The sequence below is a fragment of the Engystomops pustulosus genome, chromosome 1, assembly GCF_040894005.1.
Source record: "Engystomops pustulosus chromosome 1, aEngPut4.maternal, whole genome shotgun sequence".
Classification (NCBI taxonomy): Eukaryota; Metazoa; Chordata; class Amphibia; order Anura; family Leptodactylidae; genus Engystomops; species Engystomops pustulosus.
In genome coordinates, this window is record NC_092411.1 from 40,630,070 (window position 1) to 40,655,563 (window position 25,494).

General features: G+C 40.0%; 1 protein-coding gene across 1 annotated transcript in view; it reads left to right on the forward strand.

The window, feature by feature from the left end:
• Nucleotides 1–25,494, forward strand: part of MSH3 (mutS homolog 3) — a 79,547-nt gene that overhangs the window by 28,531 nt on the left and 25,522 nt on the right. The window contains exons 10-16 of the mRNA XM_072139127.1: nt 7,000–7,126; nt 9,626–9,710; nt 11,577–11,686; nt 13,317–13,449; nt 20,200–20,387; nt 20,464–20,632; nt 22,447–22,511. Of these exons, the coding sequence (XP_071995228.1) occupies nt 7,000–7,126; nt 9,626–9,710; nt 11,577–11,686; nt 13,317–13,449; nt 20,200–20,387; nt 20,464–20,632; nt 22,447–22,511 (877 nt within the window). The remainder of the gene's footprint in view (nt 1–6,999; nt 7,127–9,625; nt 9,711–11,576; nt 11,687–13,316; nt 13,450–20,199; nt 20,388–20,463; nt 20,633–22,446; nt 22,512–25,494) is intronic.

Genomic DNA, 25,494 nt, shown 5'->3' on the forward strand with positions numbered 1-25,494 from the left:
AGTTTAATTTGTGTGTTATTTGGAAAGGTATATGTTATAATTGTAACTCCAGACACATTTTTTTTGTCTGTTACAATTGGATTTTAAAAATGTTGGATTGTCATAAGAACCAGGATTAGCAATAAAGCTTAATTACAGACACATTTAATAACTGTTATAGCTGTTTATTGTAGCCTCGGCCTAAAGTACAGTAAATAACCCAATTACCAGAGGTCCGTTTGTAACTAGGGGTCGTCTGTAAGTCTGGTGTCCTTAAGTAGGGGACCGTCTGTATAAGGGCACTGAACAGTACAACTCTTATGCTGTATATATGGTTTTTACTTGTGTGTAAGGGGGACCCTCCATTGTTAGCTTTGCTATTTCAGTTGATTTGTGTTATAGAGGAATCAGACCTCGGTTTTTATGTCACTGATATCAGCAAGTGCATTTCTCTTCTGATCATACAAATCCTATAACGTAGGCTTACATCTTCCTGAAAGTTAACAATTCTCATGCATACTTTTACGAAGACATAATACATTTATTATACATTATAGCTCTTATTTCTGTACATATTTTGTTTCTGGACATGAATATTTAATATTCTTTGATTTAACATGTGCCAGCATATCAGCAAAGGAAAACAGACATCTTTCTCTGGAGACCATGAACTAACTTCTGGTAAATACTGTATATAGCAAAGAGAATGATCCCTGTCTCCAGTCTCACATTCTTGCATATTAATATTTTTATATATTTAGATTTAATGTTTGTATGTTACATTTACCTTCAACTGGTGAGCTATTTGATGAGCATCTCTGGCCTTAAAGGGATTATCTGTTTTCATAACTTTTTACTATTGACCCCAGATGGTATAAAAATGATAAAGAGGTTGTACTATCCTCAAGCTGTGTCTTCAATCAGGTCTCTGTTTGTAAGAGTCCCTCATCAGTGACATAGCGTGGACAGCGCACCACAGATTTTGCTACTTTTTCAGACACTTACTCCCCACAAGCCACTATAAAAGGTGGGCAGGCTGTGTTGGTTATAGCTGTTATATCACAATTCTGATGCACGTGTGCTGTGCCTGAATTATTAAGAGGTCAGAACCTCTTAGTAAATCTGGTGTAAATCTCTGTGTACTGGCTTCATGGGCTGTTACAGTCTCCCCATCCCACCTTCTCCCTTGCACATTGTTACAGACTGTGAATCTGTAGCACAGAGGGGCTCTGGTAATGTCCCCGGGAGCCTTTCAAGCTCTTTATCATAATTTTAAAAGTTGATTGAAGAAGGAAGGAGGCCATCGATAACAAATATAAGATGATTATCAATCACAGTGCCTGGATCTACAGTATTTGTCCCTGGTTTATCATGCTCGATCTTGATGTTAGATTTCCTTATAAAAGGACCCTACACTACTTTCACAAACCCCAACTCTTTTTATCCTTTAATTGTTCTACTGAATGGTTGGAATTTTCTCTACAGTCCTCATTGTTTCTGAGTAATGATGCCATTACCTTTGCTTTGTTCCCGTCAGATGGATGGAGCCAATCATCTGACAGTAGCAGTATTTTCACTACCAATATGCTAAGTAGTCTAGTAACTGTCAGAGGAGTGGTCCTGGGCTGACAACCTGGCTCCGCCCATCTGACAGAAGGAATCGGCCAGAATCCAAAGAGTTAAAGTTAAAGAAAGTGGTGAAAGATCCTCTTCAATTCTCATGATAGTAAGTAAACTGCATGTATCCGGATGTGTTGATTGCTCAGTGAATAGTACATTGTCATTGCCCCCCCCCCCCCGTACCTCTTAATTGCCTCACATTGTCATACTTCTTGTTTTTCTGTGTTGTTGGATCAATAACATGTTGCACTGATATTGACTGTGCTGTATTTGATGAATGACAGATATTTATTATAATGGCATCTTCTATTACCTTCTATTGTCATGTTTTGTTAAATATAAAAAAAAAAAATAGTGTGAAAATAATTTTATCTTCCGTTCTTCAGACTCTCTAGGGAGAATAACATGTCTTTTACCAAAGCCGAAACTTTTTTTTTAGGAGGTTCTTTAGGGCTATGTGTATACAAAGTACACATTTATGTTTAATTATTGGGATATTATTATTATTTTTTTTTGTCTTTTTTTAAAAGTTGCTCTGGGTCTACACATCAAGCAATCCATTTACAATAGGCTGAATGCCGAGCATATATCTATCATTGTACACATCGATATGTATAAAATTCAATACTAGTTACTGTCCTGCAGAGAAGACTTTTCCATCATGTATAATAGCCCTATTATAGTCAATTGGGTCTTTTAGGCAATATTGGTACCATTGTTGCGGGGGTTCTGTATTTTTCTTTGTTCTACTCTTGGAGAACTTGGAGTATTGGAGCACTGGACACCCAACATGGGGAGGGTGGAGAGGGAATGGTGTGTTAGGTCTCACTACCCTTTCACACCAGCCATATTACATGCTGATGTATATTTTATCCTGGCTGACTAATCCTAAAAGCAGAATTCAGCTGGGGCATGTACCGTATCTTTATTTCTGTTTTGTTTTGTTTTTTTCTTTCGTTTTTGTGACTTTTTTTTAATTATTTTTTTGCGACTTTGTGTGTGTGTGGTTTTTTTTGGAGACTTTTCACAGCGACTTTGCTGTTGTTTCTCAAGTACACCTTGTGACTTTTCACTTATGTATCATTTTTTTTCTCTATTGTACGCTGGGCATTGAAAGTTTGGGCAGTTTTTTTCATTTATAATTTTTTTTTTGCATTCACAGTTGAATTTAAATGTATTGGTTACTTGTAAAGGCCACGTGCCGTTTTAGATGCGTTCTTAAATGCATTGCAGAAACGCATGCATTTTACATGTTGCCATGCGTTACCATGGCTTTTTAGGAAGTGTTTTTTCTTTGTTGCTGGAAGTGTAAGCAGCTGTAAAAATGTTAACACGGGTGTTTCAGACCATAAGGATAAACGCATTCGAAACAACCAAATACATGGCTACATGGTAAAATGTTAAACGCATTCAAAAACTCATCTCAAACGCCATGCGTGACCGCACACTCATATGTCGTCATCTCCCTGGGATGTGACTAGAGTACAGATCACGGCCTCAAAACAAAAAAATTACAGTAATGTAGTAGTGTACATAACCGCCTCACGTGGTTTGTGTCCATGTGGATTTGAGACATTTGTAACAAAAAGTTTTTTAAAAAAGCCAAAAGTTGCAAGTGCCAGCATAGGAAAAACTAAACCTGTATCACAAAAAAAAAAAGACATGATTATACACAAGGTGCAAAAAAAGACCTTGGTGGCTTGTTTTGGAACAAATAGAAGGGACAGAAAGGGTTAAAATAGAGTGGAAACTCCTTCAGAGAGAAGTATATTGGATCACAGAATTGCACACCCTCTTTCCCCATGGTTTGAATGAGCAATGTAATTTAAAAAAAATTTTATGACGCGATAGGTTTGATGTTTTGTAGATAGTCTGGGCAGTTTGACGAGGTATAGTATTTGATTAATTAAGAGTTGTGAGCCAGGATGATTTGAGGTTGCTATAAATACGTACCTGTGCCTGTGCTGCGCATGCCTGAGCAAGGAGACGCCACCTCCGAAACGTTGCAGTTCACACCTGTTCTCTCGTGTAACCCCATGGACAGCGGACCGCTATACTCCTAATACGTGACCATGGACGTTGAACTAATAGACAGTGGGGATGTATAAATCACTTATTTTACTGAAGTTTGAAAATAAATGGGAAGAATTTTTATGTGAGTACGGCTTGCAGAGATTTTTTTTGTGCGAAAAAAGACTTTCCAAATGTCTCAATTATACACCAAAGAAAAAATAAGATACTTGTTCCCCAATGAGTGAAATCCACATCAACATATGCTGGCAGACCTTTTAGGGTAGATTTTGAATTGCATGTCCTACGTTTCTAGAGGAATACAGAGCCGGCATAAACATGTGTTTTTAATGTTTTCCATGGAGTAAGCCCCTACGGTTCTGGATCTATACAAGCAGAGCTGTAGTCTCCAAGGTGTTTTCTGGTATATAATATCCATAATATCAATGTCCAGAACTATAATAGATCAGATATTGATCATCAATAAGGGCCCAATAACCATTTACCCCAAGAGTCGGCGGTGTAAAGAGCCTGCAGTGTTCATTGCTCTATTGTTAATTTTGGAAATTTACCTGAATGGGACTGAACTGCATATAGGCCGTGTAACCACTAAATGTAGTATCACGAGCTTATAAAGCAGACTTGGCACTTGGAGGAATGACTTCCACTTCCACAGATGATTAATGCCAGATGTGCAGTTTCTGAAAGGTACAGGATTATGAGCATGGCCTTAGGGGAGGCTGCCATGACGGGTAGTGAAGTGACTCGCAGGTCAATTTGGTGGGAAGTAAATTCATATAAAATGGTTAAGCCAGATTTACTGTTTCCCAGGACCTTTGGGGTCTTTTTTTTTTTTTTTAAAGGGAGGGGGGTAGGAGTTCAATTTAATCTACATGTAAGTCTTAATTTTTTCAAATACTGTATACACTCGTGTATAAGCCGAGTTTTTCAGCACACAAAATGTGCTGAAAAACCTCACCTCGGCTTATACACGAGGCAATTAAAAAAAAAACCCTTATATACTCGCCCTCCGGTGGCTCCCTGGTGTCAGCGTGGCCCCTCTTCTGTCTTCCCGCAGCTCCTCTTCTTTCTTCGGTCTTCTGTAACAGCTAGCATATACTATATACAGCCGGCATACTATGACGTCATCAGCGGCTGCATCATAGTACGCGCCTGCCGGCAGAGCACATGGCCGCGTCTCTGTCGGCTGTTACAGAAGCCGAAGAAAGAAGAGGAGCCGCGGGGAAGACAGAAGAGGAGCTTCGCCAACATCGGTTAGCCGCGCTGAGCTTTTTTTCTTTTAAGTGCTGGGCAGGCTGGCTGTATACTACAGGGGGCAGGCTGGCTGCATACTACAGGGGGCAGGCTGGCTGCATACTACAGGGGGCAGGCTGGCTGCATACTACAGGGGTCAGGCTGGCTGCATACTACAGGGGTCAGGCTGGCTGCATACTACAGGGGTCAGGCTGGCTGCATACTACAGGGGTCAGGCTGGCTGCATACTACAGGGGTCAGGCTGGCTGCATACTACAGGGGTCAGGCTGGCTGCATACTACAGGGGTCAGGCTGGCTGCATACTACAGGGGGCAGGCTGGCTGCATACTACAGGGGGCAGGCTGGCTGCATACTACAGGGGGCAGGCTGGCTGCATACTACAGGGGGCAGGCTGGCTGCATACTACAGGGGGCAGGCTGGCTGTATACTACAGGGGGCAGGCTGGCTGCATACTACAGGGGGCAGGCTGGCTGTATACTACAGGGGGCAGGCTGGCTGTATACTACTGGGAACTGGCTGGCTATATACTGGGGGGGGGGGGGACGGTGACCAATGCATTTCCCACCCTCAGCTTATACTCGAGTCAATAGGTTTTCCCAGTTTTTGGTGGTAAAATACTCAGGTCGGCTTATACTTGAGTATATACTGTATTTTAAAAAAAACGGGAAAAGAGGGTAACAGGAAGAAATAGTATGCCATGTGTCATTCGTGGCGTTATATAACACTTCACATGGCATTTGTGCAGTGTGTAGAGGGTTCACATCTGATGCCTTTTTCTGGGACTGAGGTCCTGTTCATTTGTATGGGTCTTCTGCAATCACTGGCCAATCAATGAGTGGAAAGTGACAGCTGAAGCAGTAATGGACTTTTGTGTACACATTCGGCCGCAGCAGAACAAGATGGGAAATCCTCCTGCAGTAGCTGTACTGGTTTCAGTAGGCAAGTATTATTTGTGGGATAGTGTGTGGTGTTTTTTTTTTCCCCAGTTTTATTTTTGCATAAAAAGGTTTTTTTCATGGATAGCACCTTTAAGTTACACAGCTTTCATTGTGCTGTAGCTATAACTTTTTGATGCCACCGTAAGATGTGCAGAAGAAGGATCTTGATGTATTATTTATTTAATGCTTTGTAGAACAAAGACCAGAGAATGAATAAATTCAAACTAAAAGTTGCAGCGACAGTTTGCACTGGTCCCCAATGATAAAAACGAGAACCTTAACAAAAATGTGTGACTAGCAGCTTTATTTCCTCACTGTTTTGTTTAATCTTGGAAAATTGTTTCCAGGACCTCATTCCTAATTAGACTACTTATACATTGTCATACCCTTCTCGATCCAGGGAATGATATTAGATGCTGCTCCATGATGCAGGCTTTCAACACACTCAAAACAGAGAGGTAGGGTGGGTGCGGACCACCAGCTTTCATGTATCCCCAGTGCTACCTGACAGCCAATACACAACAAAAGGAGTTTTGTTCTACTACCTCAGACTATTGCCTGTTAAAAAGAGACTATTACTAAGCATCCTAATCTACTGGCAGCATGAAATTCACAATTAAAATCTAAAGAAATATTTTAAAATTATTTCTGTAAAATTCCCATTTGAATCCATATGCTAATGAGGCAGTTGGTGCACCCAGAATGTGTGCTTAAAACATGGAGCTCTCCTGGTGCCTCCTGGCAACTACCCTATAATAGAGATTTGTCTTTTTGAGAAGCGAGAGGTAAGATTAGAAAAAAAGCAAAGTGGTTTAGGCAGGTAGTTCTGGTTGCTGATACACGCAGGGTGCACTAGCTGGCAAATTAGCATACAAACTTAACTAGGGCTATCTTAGAAATAATGGACAGAAATAATAAAGGTACCGTATGTTGGAAATCAATGCATTTCTCTACAACATCCTGTTAGCAGATTATAAGGCATGGTGGAGGTGGTGGACTACCTTTAATAACCTTTCCTATGGACCAAGAACTAAGATTAACCCTGTATATGGCTATGTTATATTTCTGTATGATAAATGCTTGATGTTTCCCTTACCATGGATTGTATATGCTGTTTGAAAAGATCATTTACTTCCATTATTAACTGTTCTCAATTATCTCAAATTTCCTAACCCAGATGTATCTGCAAGTTCGCAAAGATTAATGCAAATCTTAAAACTCGACAAGACGGTGATTTGTTCTTTGGCAGCACTTATCATGTATTTAAAGGAATTTTGCCTGGAAAAGATACTTCAGAATCCAAGGTTAGTTCTGTATCTGTAGAGTCACTGAGATTGTCGGGGTATACAACCTTTTACACTCCTACTTGCAGAGATGCACGAAGCTTCTTGGATCTAGTTATTACTCTGTGTGGCTACTATGATGTACCTGTACCTGCCTGTGAACTAGAACTAACAAGGTGTCGCTAGGATATTTCCTTCCCTGAAGAACAAGATGAGCTGCCCTGCCAGGTTTTTTTTTTAAATCAATTTTCACATCCTCCTCTGCACAGGGAATTTAATTTACAGAGCAACATGGTGACTATTTGTTCCATTCATTAGGTTTCATGGACAGGGCACAGAGAGAGACGTGTATAGCTCCATATGCCGGGGCTGTGTGTTACTGTATAAAGCCCTGTCGAGGGCCCTGAAAAAAACCTGCTTTCTCATGGGCGCTTGACATCCTACTTTAAAAGCCAAAATTGGATTTATCTTCACTTCTAGACTTTTAACCTTTTAGATACTGCAGTGTGCTTAAACACAGTGGCGGGTGCTAATTTATAGTGGTCCATGTCTGATATAGGTAAATGAGAAAATTGAAAACCCCTCTATTGCACCATAAATTATGACATATGGACCAATTGTTTATTGAAAAGTTTCTTTAAAAAAAATCTCTCTCTCTCTCTATATAATATGTATATCCCTATCCCTGCTCCAAAGAATAATGGCCCAGATTTGTATTAGAACACATTGGGGCCCATTTACAAAGGGTCCGCGGAGCGCATTTCCGATTTGCGTTGCATTTAACAGGGGTTTTTGGCGCATGCGATCGGATTTTGGCGCATCCGCGCTGTTTTGCACGCAACACAAATCGGGGAAGCGGGCCGTCGGACAACCCAACGGATTCGGACTACACGCGGGATTTAACATTTCAAATTGTGTCGGAAGAAACGCACTTACAAGCATCGGAAAGAAGGTGAACTCCTGTGGACCTGACCGGGGAAGCGACGGATGCAGGAACACACGAGCTACGTGAATCACGCTGGACTTCATCTTCGTCAGACCGTCCGAATTCGGGGATCGCGACATGTAAGTAAATTTGCCCCATTATCTAAAGGGAATTAAATTAACCCCTCAAAAATTAAATATATTTTCAGAAACTGCCTTTAGAAAGCATTGCCTCATATTGTCCCTCTCCATGCCTGTAAACTGAAACATTCAGTTCCTAAAGCTGTATGCACATGACCTGAGGTGAGTCCCATCAGCGTCTTCCCTGAAGCTGCAGTCTCTCTTATTCATGACTCCTCCACAACCACGCCTCCCAGTGCTTGAGTGACAGCCCATATAATCGTTTGTAATGCCTATTTTTGTGTGAATACTCTGTATTGTAAGATGGGTTGTAAGACAAGTGGTCAGTGCTGACTTCCCCCATGTTCTATTTATTGTATGTCTGGTTTTGGTCCGGGTTGACACCCCTCCCCATGCTAAGCTCCCACCTTCCCTTACACCCTTTGCCTACACTTCTAGTCATCTTTCTGTATGCTTAGTACTGCAATGAATACTCATTTACGGATCCCAGTTCTGAAAGCCCAGCTAGAAATAAGGTATAAGAACCACTACGGCTTCTCGCATAAACCAGTCATTACTGGAGCAGAAGACCGATAAGCTCTGCGTCCAGACAAGTTGATCCTTTTACCTGGTTAGTAAAGCGTAGCACAAGACGCAGTGGGCAGAACTCCCTGGGACTTCGATCTGATTTTATTATATAAAGCCAAGTATAAATAAACATTTTCCTATTTTTTAAATTATATTATTCTAAATAAGCAGTTTCCATAAGTAACCCACTAGGTTACACTTTATCTCATACAGACTTTAAAGCAATATTCACTTGGCAACATCCTACGCATTTCCAGTATCAAGGCTCAAAATCTACCAAGTAAAATGCAACCAAATCCAACAAAAACAAACCCTGTCATTTCGACACAACAATCGAATTATTATGGGGCACATTTACTTACCCGGTACTGTCGCGGACGGTCCGACGAAGATTAAGTCCAGTGCGATTCACCAACATCGTGCGCCCAAGATCCTGCATCTGTCGCTTCCCTGCTGAGGTCCGCCGGAGTTCACCATCTTCTTCCCGGTGCTTGTAAGTGCGTGTCTTGCAACACAATTAGAATTTTAAATCCTGCGCGTAGTCCAACGGCCACGCCCCCGATTTGCGTTACATGAAAGTCGGCGCAATTGCGCCTAAATCCGATCGCATGCGCCAAAAACACCTGCTAAATGCGGCACAACACGGAAATCGTCGGGAAACCTGCCGAAAATGCGGTCCGCTGATGAGCCCCTATGGGTTTTGGAATTTGGTGACACAGAAAATACTTTATCAAACAATCTATACTTGTTTTCTCCGTAATAATATAGACCTTATTTATCGTACATGGCAGAATATACCAAGATTGAGGAAATGTAATTTTTGTAAGTTCCATGTACTCCAAAGTTGTATCAACAAAAACAACTTTTGTTGTTTTTATTGGTTTCTAGCCACTTCATGCCGATGTCCAGCGCAGTGGAGTGCTTTAATTTGAATGGGACGACGCTAAGAAACCTGGAAATCTTACAAAATCAGGTAAGTGTCTGATCGTGACTGATATGCCGATGAGCATACTTGGGCAGAGCGCATCGGGAACTAGGTTGGACATCTCAAACCTCAGCAAGTTATATCTTCAATTCGTACAGATTTTTCTAATACAATAGTCTGAAATACAATGAAGGAAATAATTATTTGATCTCTGTAAGTTTGACCACTGACAAAGACATGTACAGTGTATGTTAAAGGGGAACCTGTCACCATGGACTTCATATTCACTAAAGACAGGTTGCAGAAGTCCATTACAGCTGCAGTGCAAAGATGTGTGTCTGCCTTTATTGTGCATTTGCATTGCAATATAATTGTGTGTTTTAACTTCCCTTGCACCCTGATAGAATCCTGTTCTGAGTCCCAGGATTGCATAAAATCGTTTATAAACTGCAACACGAAGTTTGTTGTCTATCAAGCTTGCTGCACTATATGCAATGTACAATACATTGGCAGCACTGTACGCCCTCTCAAAAGAAGACTAGCCGAACACATAACAGATGGATCCAAACACACAGATAAGAACATATCCAATTTGTCAAAACATTTTTATAACATACATAAAGGAGATTTTTCTTCTCTGGTAGTCACAGGTATTGAAAGGGTCAGAGGAGGCAATAGAATACAAAAATTACGCAGTCGCGAAATGTTCTGGATCCTTAATCTGAATACGAGGGTACCATTGGGTTTAAATAATAAAGCGGATACTATGTATCTGTATTAGGTCATCATTCTTTTTTCTTTTGTGTTGTTCATTCCCTCACAATCATGTAGTGTGAACAGGCATCTAATCTATGCGGTTTGAGATTTCTATGGTCACGTTAATATGTGTAATCTTTCAAGTTTAATATATATCTATTACCGTCATACATATGTAATTTTTGTCTGTCTAGCTTACAAAATCATACATGAGTAGATGTTTCAACTCCTCTGTACATTGATTGTCATATGCTATTCTGTTTCTCTGTTGGAATTCTATGCGCATGTGTTAATTACTCGTGCGCCGTTTCACCTGACCATGTTCCTTTTAAGAAGTGTGTTTGGTGGTCTCACGTAGATCATGACTAAGGACTTAACAATTTAGTCCGAAACGCGTAGATCGTGTATCGGTGGTCACACAAGATATGGCTGCACGTTTTTAATGTGAAGAATAAAATGCTATGATTTTAGAAGATTTTGCGAGTGCTGGAATACTTCCTCACCTTTCAACATTGCTTTGGTTTGGCTGCATTTAAAAAAAAAATACATTTGTTGTCTGTGCTGCACACTCACTCCTCAGCTCTCAGCCCCCACCTTTGTGCTTCTGTACATCTCCTCCCTCCCCCATTGAAGTCAGCTCACCAGGCTGTGAGCTCTGTCCTTGTGTGGGAAGAGTTTTTGTAATTCCTAAAAATTGATCAAAAGATTTCACAAATAATCAATTAAACTTCATCAGATGCTTTAAAAAAAAAAATTAAACCTCACTCAATTTTTTTTTTCAAAAAGGTTTTACTTTTTTTAAAACTTATGGAAATTTGGTATCCCTGTAATCGCGCAGACCCAAAGAATAAAGGGGGTTTGTCATGTGGAGAGCACAGTTAATTACAGAACCCACAAAAAATGGCGCAAAAGCTTTTTTCATTTGGAATTTTTCCCCACTTCCCAATACGCAGCACTAAAAATAAAATCCCACCACTAGAAAGTAGAATTTGGTACGCAGAAAACATGCCCTTATGAAGTCATGGTTTTTTAAAAAGAGGAGCAAAAACAGAAAGGCGCAGATGTACATACTGTAGTTCTAATTTATTGATTTTAAATAAATTTTTTTTTGCTGATTTTTTTTTTTTTTAATTTTTTTTTTTTCAACCAAAATTTCAGACTGATCAGAAAACAAAGGGCAGCTTGATATGGGTTCTGGATCACACAAAAACTCCCTTTGGAAAAAGGAAGCTCAGACAATGGGTGACTCAACCATTTGTTGATTCAAGGTGATTATTTATTTATATATATATATAGTTTTTTTTTTTATCACAGCTGCATGTAACAGGACAGGTATATCGGTGAAGTTCAACCGAGACCTCACCTATTCCTCTCCTGTGACGGATGTTAAGATTTGTTAATGTATGTTAACACACGCCTTTACATTGCGTTAATGTATGCTTTTGTGAACGCAATGTTAACAGCAATGTAATTGGGTAAATCTCCTTTTGTGATGTGTCTGAAAACGTGTGATGACCCTACGCGTGAACGCACCCTCGAGATTGCACCTTTATGTATGGCCAGATTGGTAAGACAGTTCATAAATTGGGTGCCAATGACTGTATCAGATGATTAGGTTCAGTTCAGGCTGAAAATCTGTAGGCAATAATACTATAAAATAATGTAATTTTCTGTAGTTATTCCATTTGTGTGTATTTAGTTTTTTTTTCTTACCTCACACGCTCCGCTGATTAGTAATCTCTGTAATTACACCATAAATAGAAGTTGAATGCTTGGAGGAATAATTTATCACCTTGCCTAGAACAGGATACAAAGATCAGGTCACATTGTGTTGGATGACTTTTTCATTTTGAGGATTATTTAAAAAGAATTGGACAGACAGTTGTGTTTCAGTTAAATGACGCTCTCAAGAAGCATATGCGATTGGGAGAATGGTAGGATTTGTTGGAGACATGAATTGTTATGTATATACAGTGTGTGAATTTTATTTTATTACATTTTATAACAAGAACAACATGCTGTATGTACTGGATTTTAAGCTGATCCAAGTTTAGGGGGAGGCACCTCATTTTGCCACCAAAAACTGGGAAAACGTATTGATTCAAGCATCAATGATAAAAACCTATAGTTGCCCTGATCCTCGGTCTCCCCTCTACGCGTCGCATCGGACAGGTAAGTATAAGTATGGCTATGCTCGCCATGTAACGAATATCCCGTCACCAATTAAATAATATGCATTTATAGGGGGATACAATATGTACACTGTGTGTATTTGTGTGTGTGTATAATAGGTTTCATTTTTCATTGTCAATGTGTATTTCATTGGTGGATATTTGTTAGTGGTATAAGATGGTGAGAATAGCCATACCTCTGTACCTGTCTGTGAGTAAAGTGGAGACTGGTGATTGAGATACATGCCTCACTGTAGGTATTCTTCATTGATGCAGTGTTCATACCTTTGCCCCTGGAGCTCTCAGAGACTACTCCACGCCCCAGTAGCCCCTGCAATGAATTTGTAAAAAAAAAAAGTGTAAAAAAGTTTATTGTAGCAAAGGCCGACTACAGGATTTTTCTAAAACATTTTGGAGATGCTGCAGGGAGGGAGAACAACTTCAGAAGTAGGTTCCCGATGGTAGATTTCCTTTAAGATTTAGGCTACTTTCACACTGACGTGTACTTGCCTGGCACCTGAGAAGGAGATGTACGGTACGGAGGGCAATTCGCCCATCAGAATGGATAGACGTATTGCCCTTTGAAAGGAATAGGAACATATGCAACTTGTACCGCAACGCCATGTGTTGCATATGGCCGTTTTCACACATTAGTGTGGAAGTGGTTTAATTTGCAGGACCCATGTTATTGTATTTTCAGTAATTGCATAATATTCTTTTCTCCTAGTGAAATTAATACTCGGCTTGATGCGGTGTCTGAGATCCTTTCATCTGATAGCAGTGTTCTCAGCCAGATCCGTGGCTCTCTGTGTAAATTGCCTGATTTAGAAAAAGGGATTTCCAGTATTTATCACAAAAAGGTAAGATGTTCATAATATTGGTATAACACACAAAATGACAAAGTTTTATTTCATATTTTTCAATAAACAATGACAACAAGACAATAGTGCAGCAGTGAGTTTACAGCAGTACAACTCCATACGAGATCCTATATTCTGTCTATAAGTCAGTGAGTGTTAGCAAACAGATTTTTTTTGGTTTTCCTGGTGTGAAAGTAGAATGATCTTTGATGGTGTGAAAGAAGAATAATACAAGTCGTACGAAAGTCAGAAATAGTTTCACATCTTATGTACACACTTGCGCATCATGCACACAACCGTTTCATTTCCTTTTTTTTTCATTCTGGTCATGAGCTTACCACACAAACTGATAGCGCTCAGACCTCTATTGTTCACATTGTGGTGATGCGGTATAGACCAAGGCCAGCCCTGATTTGTGGCTCAACCAAAAAATTACCAATGGACATTGGCATGAAGTGTCTCCCTACCCCGCTGATGTCCACCAGCAGCGACCAACATCATGAAAAGTTATCTGTATAGCAAGTTTAAGTACACTATAACACTTTAAAGGGGTATTCTCACGAAGACAAGATTCTTAAATATACTCAGGATAACAAAATAACACATTGGGGGTCATTTACTAAGGGCTTGAATCGAGTTTTTTCGTTGGGTTTCCCGAAAATTACCGATTTGCCCGGAATTGCCCCGGATTTTTGGCGCACGCGATTGGATTGTGGCGCGTCGGCGCCAGCATGCACGCAACGGAAATTGAGGGGCGTGGCCGTCGAAAAAACCCGACGGATTGGGAAAAACCCGCAGAATTTTAAATTTTTTTTTAAAATGTGTCGCTCGACGCGCACTTACCTGCACCCAGGATAGCTTGGTGAACTCCAACGGACTTCAGCGCAGAAGCGACACCTGTTGGACATCGTGCACACACTACCTTAGTGAATCAAAAGACCCGAACCCGCCACTGGATTGCGAATGGACCGGGTAAGTAAATCTGCCCCATTGTCTAATTGTGTTATAAAAAATACAGCATTTCACAGATATAATTCCAACCTGACCCTATCAGTCCTGTTGTTTAAAATTTGGTTTTCCCTGGATATTCTGACTATGGTTGGATTCTTCTCATGAATAGCTTCTCCTCTCTGCACACTGCAGTGCTCTCTGCCTCCTGCTCCTCCCTCTGCACTACAAGACCAGCTCATACACAGGCACTTCCTGCCGACAAGCAGCGTGCAGAGTTAACTACAGTCAAGATAAGGTTTTATCCTAGGGGAGGCATATCCTAAATCTGAACAAGACAGAAAAAGGTTGCCTAGTTGGCTAACTCACTTTTCAAGTCAAGAAAAATACATCCAAAAATCGGTAAGAAATCCAGCAGAATGTACATTCTGCTGTTTTTCTAGGGGAGGCATATCAGAGCTGACTGTATGTGTTTTATAGGTGACATAGCAATGTTCGTCTTATTGATTAGAGAACGTAGCAGAGCTGAGTGTTTCAGTGTGTCTTATATTGCATCTCATGACTCTGATCACTCCTCTCTTTTTCTGTGTCAGATACTAGTAGAGAATTCAGAAGCTAAAGAAAAGTGTAGATAAACCCCTTACCCTGATAATATAAGCACATTGTCATCACACAGGATCTCACAGCACAGAGGAATCATGAAGTGTCTGCTCAGCTAATGCTGCCCACAATATGGAATATTGCACTGACCATCACTGGGAGCTAAAAGATTGAATAAAATTGTAAAGTAAGGAGTTAAACATGATCTTTATTGTGCAAACATCACTAGGGGACTAAAATTTGAGAATTTTCTTTCATGGGCAAACCCTACAGACTCCATACTGTCGCCGGGAATAGGATAGAGCATGCTCTATATTTTCCCCTAAGTACGGCCAGGCACCAGGCATCCCAGTGGTGAGCGGAGCAGAGGAGCACTCATCCCTCCGCCGAACGCGTGCTGCACCCAGGCATAGCACATGTTTTTGTGAAAGAATCCTAAATGAAATGTATCTTGTTTCATCTTATTCTAGCTCTGATTAACCAGACCATGGCTGCTGTGTACAAGCTTCATTGACTGGGGATCTCACACAGTTTGGATAAGATCGTGCCTCACCAGTTTCCCAACATCGGGGTGGAATACTAGATTGCATGTATACTGGTTGCAGGGCTTCTTGCAGCTACATAACACAAATCTTCTCTATAGGCGTCTGGTATTGTAGCTCTGCCCCCATCATTTGGAAAGGAATGGCTAAACAAATTGGTCGTACTACACGTAACATGCATGATCTTGTTTTCTTCTTATATTAGTTATATGTTTTTATAACATGGGATACTTAATATTGTTACCTACTAATTCCTATTACTTGGGTAGTGTACACTCTTGCATAAACATTCCCCTGACAAGCATAGCGAAGGGAAGAAAAACTCCTTAATGTGCCCATTTTGAGCCCTTTTTTTAGTGTTGCACCATTTTTAGTTTTCTGTTCCCATCTGCTTCTCATGACTAGTAAAGGGCTTCCGCTCCAGGAGTTATTGTCTCCCAGAGAAACTTATTGATTGTAAAATTAAAATTAGCACACTTGCCAAGATAGATTCATATTGTAGAATAAACCAACCACCACTTACAGTTATGGGGGCATACTACTCCGTACTTTAGAAATATCATAGAATCACATACTATTCTGCAGAGAGGGTTAAGTACTATGCACGGATTTCTAAAGAGTAACAAACCTTTAAAAAAAAATGTTATTTGAGAAATTAATATTGCAATTTGTGACTTGGGTCTGCTCTTTCTCCTGTAGTGAGCATTGTATATGAAAGCCTTCCGATAAGGTTACTAATGATAAACTCTTTCAATACCTATAGGTAAATCACTCTTTTTTCTGAGAGGGTCCTCAGAAACAGTTATGTCATTAGGAATATTATCAGATTCTTAGTTGCCACTGGTGTACAGGCACGTTTTTTTTTTGTTTGCAATTTGGATTATTAAAATTTTCTGCTGTCATGGAAACAAGGATCATCAATAAAGCTTCATTACAGACACTTTACAGCTGATCATTGGAGCCTGGGACTATAGAAAGCATCCAGAGGTCACAGTGGGCAGAGGGTTCCGTCTGTAACTAGGGGTCGTCTGTAAGTCGGATGTCCTTAAATCGGGGACCACTTGTATAGTTAGAGAAGTTAGATTGTTATATTTTCTCCATCTTTCTATTTACCTGGTATAGTACCGTATTTTCGGACTATAAGGCGCACAAAAAATCCTTTTATTTTCTCAGAAATCAAAGGTGCGCCTTATAGTCCAGTGTGCCTTATGTACAGACCACAGCTGCCTTGAACTGTGCACAGGTCTGCCACCTGCTGGTCATTCATCCTTATAATCAGGTGCGCCTTATATATGAACCTAGACGTTTTAGCAGGCATTTATTGATGGTGCACCTTATAACCCATTGAGCCTTATAGTCCGAAAAATACAGAAGCTTTTCTTGTAGCTCCTACAGATTTTTTTTTTTTTGCTTGGATAAGGTACAGAGGTGTCCACTTTTTTCCTGGCCATCACTCTCAACATTGTGATCCCACATAGCTGTGATTGCAGTCATGTCCGCAGGTTGTGTGAAGCACTTGAATCGTCTCTTACAGTATTGTTCTTATTAACTCTTGGAGACGTAAAGGAAATCTATGAGTTCTCTTCTTGATATGTTATATTTATACACATTAAGCTTCTTTTCAGAAATATCCATTATGCAGTGTAAATATCATTATTGTTCCCCCTTTAGCTTAAGGCCCCTTCCATTGCCTATAGCAGCTGCCAGCAGGCTTTTGTTAGATCCTCAGGGCATCCATTGATAATGAAAAATCTCTTATTATCAGATCATTCCCTTGGAAGAGAACAGGTCATGGAGGTTATGGTCCTAATTGGCAATGAAATCGGGGGCTGCATAACAGAATAATAATAATTATAGAGCACCTTACATTTCATAGGGTCTGTGCACCGACACTCTACATCGCTTACTTCTACAGTAGCCATGACCTGTAATAATCTTTAATATGTACAGTATATTGCACACATCACTCATAAAGCTTCAGATGTGTCTATTGCATCTTTTTCTTTTATAGAAGAATATAATTACTATTTGCCTGGGAAGACATTCCATTACATAGGATCATAACATCCTGTCGCCCTACAAAATTTAATGTTCTTCAAAATATTGGGAATCAATATCCGTCATGCATTGGGTATTAAGGAATGTTGGGAAAGGGAAACGGTTGCACTGCTGTACTCTGTCGGCTATACTACAGATTCTGATGGAGCTCAGACCCATTCCAGGGTTTTTCCAGCACCTTGATTTTATTTTATTTTTTTCACTAAAGCTTAGATGCCATGAAACTTTTACTATTTGCTTTACTCTCCCATGTGCTGCCTCCTAGGTCCCTTGGCAATCTGGTTATTCATGCCTCCGGCAATGACCTCAGCGGAGGTTACTGCAGCCAATGATTTTTTGTAGTGGTCATATCTCCATGTTGAAAGGTTACCAATGTAAATAGGAATATTAAATCTGGTGTGGGACCTGGAAAACTGAGACTTGGAAAAATTACAGTTTTTTAAAAAAATTTAATGTCATTCTTAGTTCTTTGTTAAACATTTAAAGGAAATCTAGCATCAAAATCCATCATGATAAATCAGAGACCCTTACTCATAGACCCAGTCACCATGACTGTGGTAATCTTCTTATATCTGTTATCCATGGCCTCCTTCCTTCTAAAATCAACTTTTAAAATTATTCTGAGCAAAATGGACTCTGTTATCAGAGTCTTTCCATGCTGTAGCTTTACAGGCTGTTACACTGTGCAGGAGAACTTCCACCTCTCACTATGTACTAAAACCTCCTGAGAGAGCAGGGGTGGGGGACATACGCCTACACACCCTGTGAAGCTACAGGACAGAGGGACTCTCAACACCCAAAGAGTTGCTTCTGGATTTTGGAGTTGATTTAAAAAGGAAAGAGGTCGTAGATAACCACAAAAATATCAAGTGAAAGTGTTTTTTTAAGTAATGTTTTCATATTTGGTGTGTTCAAGTGGTCAATCTGGAATTTTATGGATTTTCTTTCAAAGCGATTTTTCCCAATCCCCCCGCCCCCAAATGGGAGGCCTTACAAGCCTCTACAGACAACGAGGTACTTTTTTGCACTCCGTTTAGTGTAAATGCTAACCTTTATACATTACATGTACAATGTGCATCTCAACTTACTTTTTCTCATGTACCTTTTACCCTTGTTTATGTCTTTCTGAAAACCAAAAAATACCAATAAAACAATATTCCAAAATAGCTGCTTATAACCAACTTTCAGGGTGTTTTTGATTGGTGGGTGTGTTTACTGCAGGGGCCCCTTTGTACATGTGAGGTTCTTGCCTATTTTCCTTCATCTGGAGTTCTTCCATCTATAGAAGTCTCACAGAGAGAAATGAGATGCTTATGTTTACCTCTGCACTTAAGAGCATAGTACAAGGGTCCACTGTTATTGTGGATGTTGGTCCCAGAAGTTATACCTCCACCAATTTTCTTTTGTTGGATAGATGATGAGTTGAAAGCTTGGTACAACCCCTTTAAATAAACTCCTTTAACTAAACTATTTTCACAGTCTTATTAAAGTTTACTAACCCTTATCTGGCTCCCAGTTCTCTCAATGCACATGTGCCTCTGGTTTTTGTTAACTGGTCTTGGCCCAAAGTGATGGGGGCCAGGACACCAGCTTTGGCCAATCCATGGTCAGAAGGAGACATCACTTTCTTTGATCTCACAAGTGTCAACAGGACCCCAGAGCAGGTTAAATACTCTTTGTTTTATTATAAGCCACCTCTGCTCATGAGTGTTTTCCAAAATTTCTGAAATGTTGAGCACCATAATAGTGCGGCACAGTGACAACACGAGCCACCTGTGGAGGTAAATATCTGCATATATATGTCCCCATAAATACCCAGTTATAACACTTAAACACCATGAAGCTATATAAATTTGGTACCTCCATAATTGTAATGACTCTAAAAAACAAAAAAAGAAGCCAATAAGAAAACTACCAATTCCTTTTTTTCTTTTTTTTTGTACTGCATTTGGAATTTTTTTACCAACTTTCCGGTACATTAGACTTTCTACAGTCAGTATTTAAGCAATTTGACCTGCGGATAAGCCCTCATCCTGCAATAAAAAAGTTTTTGGAAGGTGGGGATTAAATGGAAAAGGAGTGTGGCACTAAGCAGTTAATTAATATTTTATGGCACAATAATACAATTAGAACAAAACAAAACCGAAAAAAGTTGACTTTGATATTTCAGGAACTTCAGCATATTGTCTGTATAGTGTCTGGGCTTGAAAGTAAGATGTAACCGTAATTATAGTTTATGCTTCTGCTTATTAGGGATCACCTCCAACCTTGTCAGAAGTCCTCACAGACTTGACACTTTCTCTCTTGTCAATATCCACTTTTCAGAATAAAACCAGTCTGGTGGTTGTTGTCTCTTCATAATAACTTCTCCCATTGATGTAATTCCCAGGTGTCTGTGGAATTTTCTATTGACTGTACTCACTTTGCGGTTAATTCTGCTATAAGATGTGACAAGTTACCCCGTTAGTCGAGGCTTTTCTGTGATCAATACTTTTAATTGCTTTTAAAGGTGACTATATTTGACAAATGTGTGGATTAGATCAAGTTTCGATAGAGCTTGGTCTTTGAAACTACATATTTTATGATGTCATTTTCTTTCCAGTCTTCTCCCCAGGAGTTCTTCTTAATCGTCAGCACATTGTACAATTTAGAAAGCCACCTTCAAGTATTGATCCCTGCCGTCAACTCCCAAGTCAAGTCGACTTTGTTGAAGACGATATTTACTGAAGTCCCAGAAATTCTCCGTCCGGTTCAGCCGTTTCTACAGGTGTTGAATGAAGAAGCTGCTAAGTAAGTTCTGATGGTTGACTTGTTAGTATACAGAGTTCTCTCAGCAAGATCCAAATGACAAGATCTTTGTTCATAGGACTGGAAATAAGACTGACCTATTCAAGGACCTCACAGACTTTCCGAAAATCAAAGAGAGGAAGGCTGAGATCCAGGAGGTCGTTTCACAAATTCAAGGACATCTTCAAGAAATTCGTCATATATTGAAAAATCCTTCCTTGTCTTATACCTCGGTGTCTGGACAAGAGGTAATAGAACAATATAGACAGCTGTAATAAATATGTGTTTGTGCAATTTTCTGACCTTTTGTGTTGTCAACGCTTCAGCTCCTGCAGAAGTAAAGTAATGAAGCCTCATTAAGGAATCTGTTTTCCAGCACAGTCTGTACACGACTGATGTACCATAAATAACACATTAAATTAATTTGAGCCGCGTAATTACCCATAAATATTGCTTTTGTCTCATTCACATTATACTTGTTCATTGTATAATCTTGGCTACACAAATAATTGCGTATGGAATGTCAATGGCCAAGCACAATGTAGAAATCCATGATCACATTCCACTGGCGAAAACTCCATTAACACTTTTACTTTTTGTCCTCATTACAACTTAACCAAGACCATTTACCATCTACATCTCCCGCTAAGTCTTTACATCCTTTAGTTGGTTCTGGAATAGTTGGAATTTCCCCTCTAGTCCCCACTTTTCCCTAGAAATCAATAGTTTTGGATCAGATGGGTGGAGTCGACCTGTTTTGATTAGCCTAATTAACATATTGAATACTAAAACTATTCTATTTGGGCTTCCCAATGTCCCAATGGTGGTGTATTTGACCTGTGTCATCCAAGCTGAAAATAGACTAGACTAGACGGTACTAGAACATAACTCCGGTTCTGCCAGAATCGGAGTGACAATGCCAATTAAAAGATTTAAAGTTATGAGGTTCTTGGACGAGGTAAAAAGTTCTTTTACATTATCTCCTTTTTTTTATTTTCCCTCCTGTCCTAACTAATATTTGTACATATACAAGGTAAATCTTTTTAACATTTCTCAGGAAATCTTCAATTCCCCCATTTGTTCCTCCTTGTTATCTGTAGCATTTTGTGATGTGTGGCAAAGTAATTGTGATGAAGGCCCTTTGGTCGTAGGAGCTGTTCTTTTGTGAGGTGCTGAAACATTAGAGACAAGTATACAGCATATCCTTCATTCATATTAAAGGTCACATAAGAATTTCGGTGGGTATTCATCAAGAGTAGGATTATATGACCACATCAAGACTGTGGTTTTAAATCCAGTAAATCGTTTTTAGGATTAAGTTATTCACCCCTAGGCTTCCTGTGGGTAAGATGACCATTTCTATACCTTAAACATTGGCACTTGACACTCTTATCCTATGGAAACTATTCTAAGGATCGCAACTATGACCCTGCATCCACTAAAATAGAAGATTATGGAACAGCAGAAGCCTCTGGGTAACTTAAGCGTACATTATAAAAGCTTCTTCTGTAGCCAAGTGCTGCATGACCATGTTTGTCTATCCTTCTATGTTAATAATTACTCTAAAGCAGACACTGCCAGTACGAATGCTGCTGTAGGTCACCCTTTGCTATGAGGGAGACTGTAAGCAATATAAACTCCCTTGCATTCTTCTTTTTTTTAGACTGCTTAACCTGCCTTAGAGAGATACTGTACTTGGCATCAACCATCTTAACTGCAACCTGTCCCCTTCTCCCTATTGTCCCTGCGTTCAGATGGAATAATTTGAGTACAATTCAAATATATGAAAAAAAAATCGCATGAACAGGAAAATATAGTATTGGACCAAATTGTTTTTTACCAAAGTGAAGGCTACATCTAAAGTATATATAAAAAATGTAATAAATACATATATTCTTATGGCAGAAGCAGTGTGAGAGAAAAGAAGTAGGCGCCTTAAAGTCATCCCTAATTATATTGTGATGTCTGAGTACTCCATTCCAGGTGTACGGACAACCGTTTAGGGAACTGGATTTGGTAACCAATTCTCACTTCAGTTTTTTTTTTTTATTTTGCTTCTTAGTTTTTAATTGAAGTCAAGAATGCTTTACTCTCCTGTGTACCATCTAACTGGGTGTCAATAAGTAGGTAAGTTACATCCAAACCTATGGGAGTTGAGACTAAAATTTAAAGAAGCTGAACTCTTTATTGGATTATGTTGTGGCACAGTTTTTCTTCTGTTCTCCCGCCTGCCCACTTACTGCCTCGACACACCCACAGTGGTTTGCGGATCAGAGAAGCCAGAAAATTGGTAGGAAGGGGGAGATTCATGTGCTTTCTCTTGCAGAAAACAGGCAGAAGACATAATGAATCTCCCCCTGTATGTATCTGACTACCTCAGAATTCATCCGGCTGCTTCAGTCCTGTTTCACATCATCCATAAACACTAGTGACCCAGTGCCACTGGCAGCCATGCATGCTCGGACCATCACACTACTTCTGCCGTTTTTTACACATGATGTGGATAGGCATCAAAAGCTGTACCACACCTTCACCATACTTTTGTTTTTCCATCATTCTGGTAGAGGTTGATCTTGGTTTTATCTGCCCAAAGAATGTTCTTCCAGAACTGTGGTGACATTATTCATTTTTTCTGCAAAACCCAATCTAGCCTTATTCGTGAGGCTTATGATTGGTGTGCACCATGTAGTGAACCCTCTGTATTTACTTTCATGCAGTCTTCTATGGTAGACCTGAATATTTCCTAGAGAGCGTCGTTCAGTTGATTGGTTGTTCTGAAGGGGATTCTTCTCACCATTGAAATTATTCTGCGGTCATCCACCACTAGCACCAAATGCTTGAACAAAAAATAACCACATAACTTCAAATATATAAAGCTAAATCAATCTTTATTAATCACAATAAAAATTCATACAATAGGGAAAGTAATATGCAGACCAGGAAAGAGGATAAAAATGACAGAAGTATTGGCCACAAAAGGGCTTAGGCTATATTCACACTGCCGTTGCCCGCCCGTACCGTACCGTAGCGGGCAACGGCAGTGTACGGGGAGAGGAGGAGGAGGTGAGCGCAGCTCACCCCCGCCCCTCTCCATAGCAACCTATGGCGCACGGCACCGTATTACGGGAAAAGATAGGACAGGTCCTATCTTTTTCCCGGGTACGGAACGGTACGGTGCCGCACGTCTGCGGCACCGTACCACTCCCGTAGGGTGCCGTGCGCCCATAGAAGTGTATGGGGGACGTATATCGGCCGTATATACGTCGGCCGTATATACGTCCCCCATACGTTAGTGTGAATGTAGCCTTAGAGGTAGGTTGTACAATCCATACACAAAGGAAATATGGCACAAAGAGGAGACAAAAATAGGAAAAGAGAACTCACACAGCCAAATCTATGACCTAAACTAGATTGTTAGTATACCATACCACAGGACAAGAGTACACACCACAGACCCCGACACGTGTTTCGGCGGTAGGCTTTATCAATATTAATATCTTTATTAATAAAGATTGATTTAGCTTTATATATTTGAAGTTATGTGGTTATTTTTTGTTCAAGCATTTGGTGGTGATTGTGCTGGTGGTGTGCAGGCCCTCACCACTGGCTTTCTTACTTTTTGTGTGTACTAATCATCCACCACTGTTGTCTTCCGAGGGCATCCAGGTCTTTTTGAGTTGTCAAGTTCACCAGTCCTTCCTCCCGTATCTTCCCGTATATTTTACCACTCCTAAGATTGTAGCGATTTCTCTGATGGTTTTTTCTTTTAGCAGCTTTAGTATGGCTTGTTTCACCTGCATGGAGAGAATCTTTTGGCCACATGTTTCCTTCACAGCAAAACCGTCCACACGCATGCACCAAACCTCAAATCAACTCAATGCATTTTATATGATTAACCCCTTACTCCTTTTTTGTTTGTGTTTCCATTTTTCACTCTCCACCGTATTTTTGCTTGTACAGTGCTACGTGAGGGCTTGTTTCCTGTTTAACAAACTGTACTTTGTAGTGACGCTGTTTAGTATTTCATGCTGTGTACTGGGAATTGGTAAACAAAAACCCCCACAGAGCTTCCGCAATGACTGGTCCTGGAGTCTTATAAAGACTGACTATCATGGCAATTGATTGTTGCTCCCCGTCAGTTGTTAAGGGGTTAATTAAGAATGACCTATAGAATTTTTTACATCTGCCCATGAAACAATCTTGGAGTAAATTTTCCAATTATTTTGCCCGCTTTTAAGGGTGCGGTCACACATTTAAAAATGCATTGCAACAGCTGAAGAGAGATTTGCTTAATTAAACAGTTGTTACCACTTGCGTTTACAAAACGCATCCGTTAACACATTTTTAACGGATGCAGTAACATTTGCATTTTGTAAAAGCAACTTTCACAGCTGTTTAATTAGGTAAATCTCTCTTCAGCTGTTGCATTAAACGCAACGTGTGGTCACACCCTAAGGGTGATGCCACACATCCCGTTTTTGGTCCGTTTTAAAGCATGCAGGTTTTTTTACCCATTACCATGCGTTTGGCTGCTTGGAACCTGTTTATCTTGAAAGTTTGTCCATGTCTATTATTTAACTGTACTTGTAATTATTTTTTCTCTGTTTGCTAAAACATATACATTTGTGTCAGTGTCCAAATATTTATGGACCCAACTATACATTGTCTATTGGTGTATTGATCCGTGATTGTCAACAGGATTTTCAGTGACCATACAAGAACTGGTGCTCTACAAGTCACATGGCTTCTCCTTTACAAAACCAGATACTACTGCATAGCACATATTTCAGCTATTGTAAACTCTCATATTAAAGTGAAAACAGGAGCCTTGATATTGCTTATTAAATATGAGCCTCAGCTGATATGTTTCACTTGAGCTGATAGGGTGTGTTTTTATACCAGCAATAAGTCCACCTATTCCTATAAAAGGATACTGTGACGGGTCTGTATACATATGGCCCGACACAGCACAACATTTTCTGATAACAAGGATAAATTAATATGACGCATGTTTCGCGATTCCAGCGTGTATATATACACGAGTAGCGCGCTCCCTTTCAGCAGTAATTGATGGGCTGGTGTGCATCTGCATATATAGCAGCACATCCAT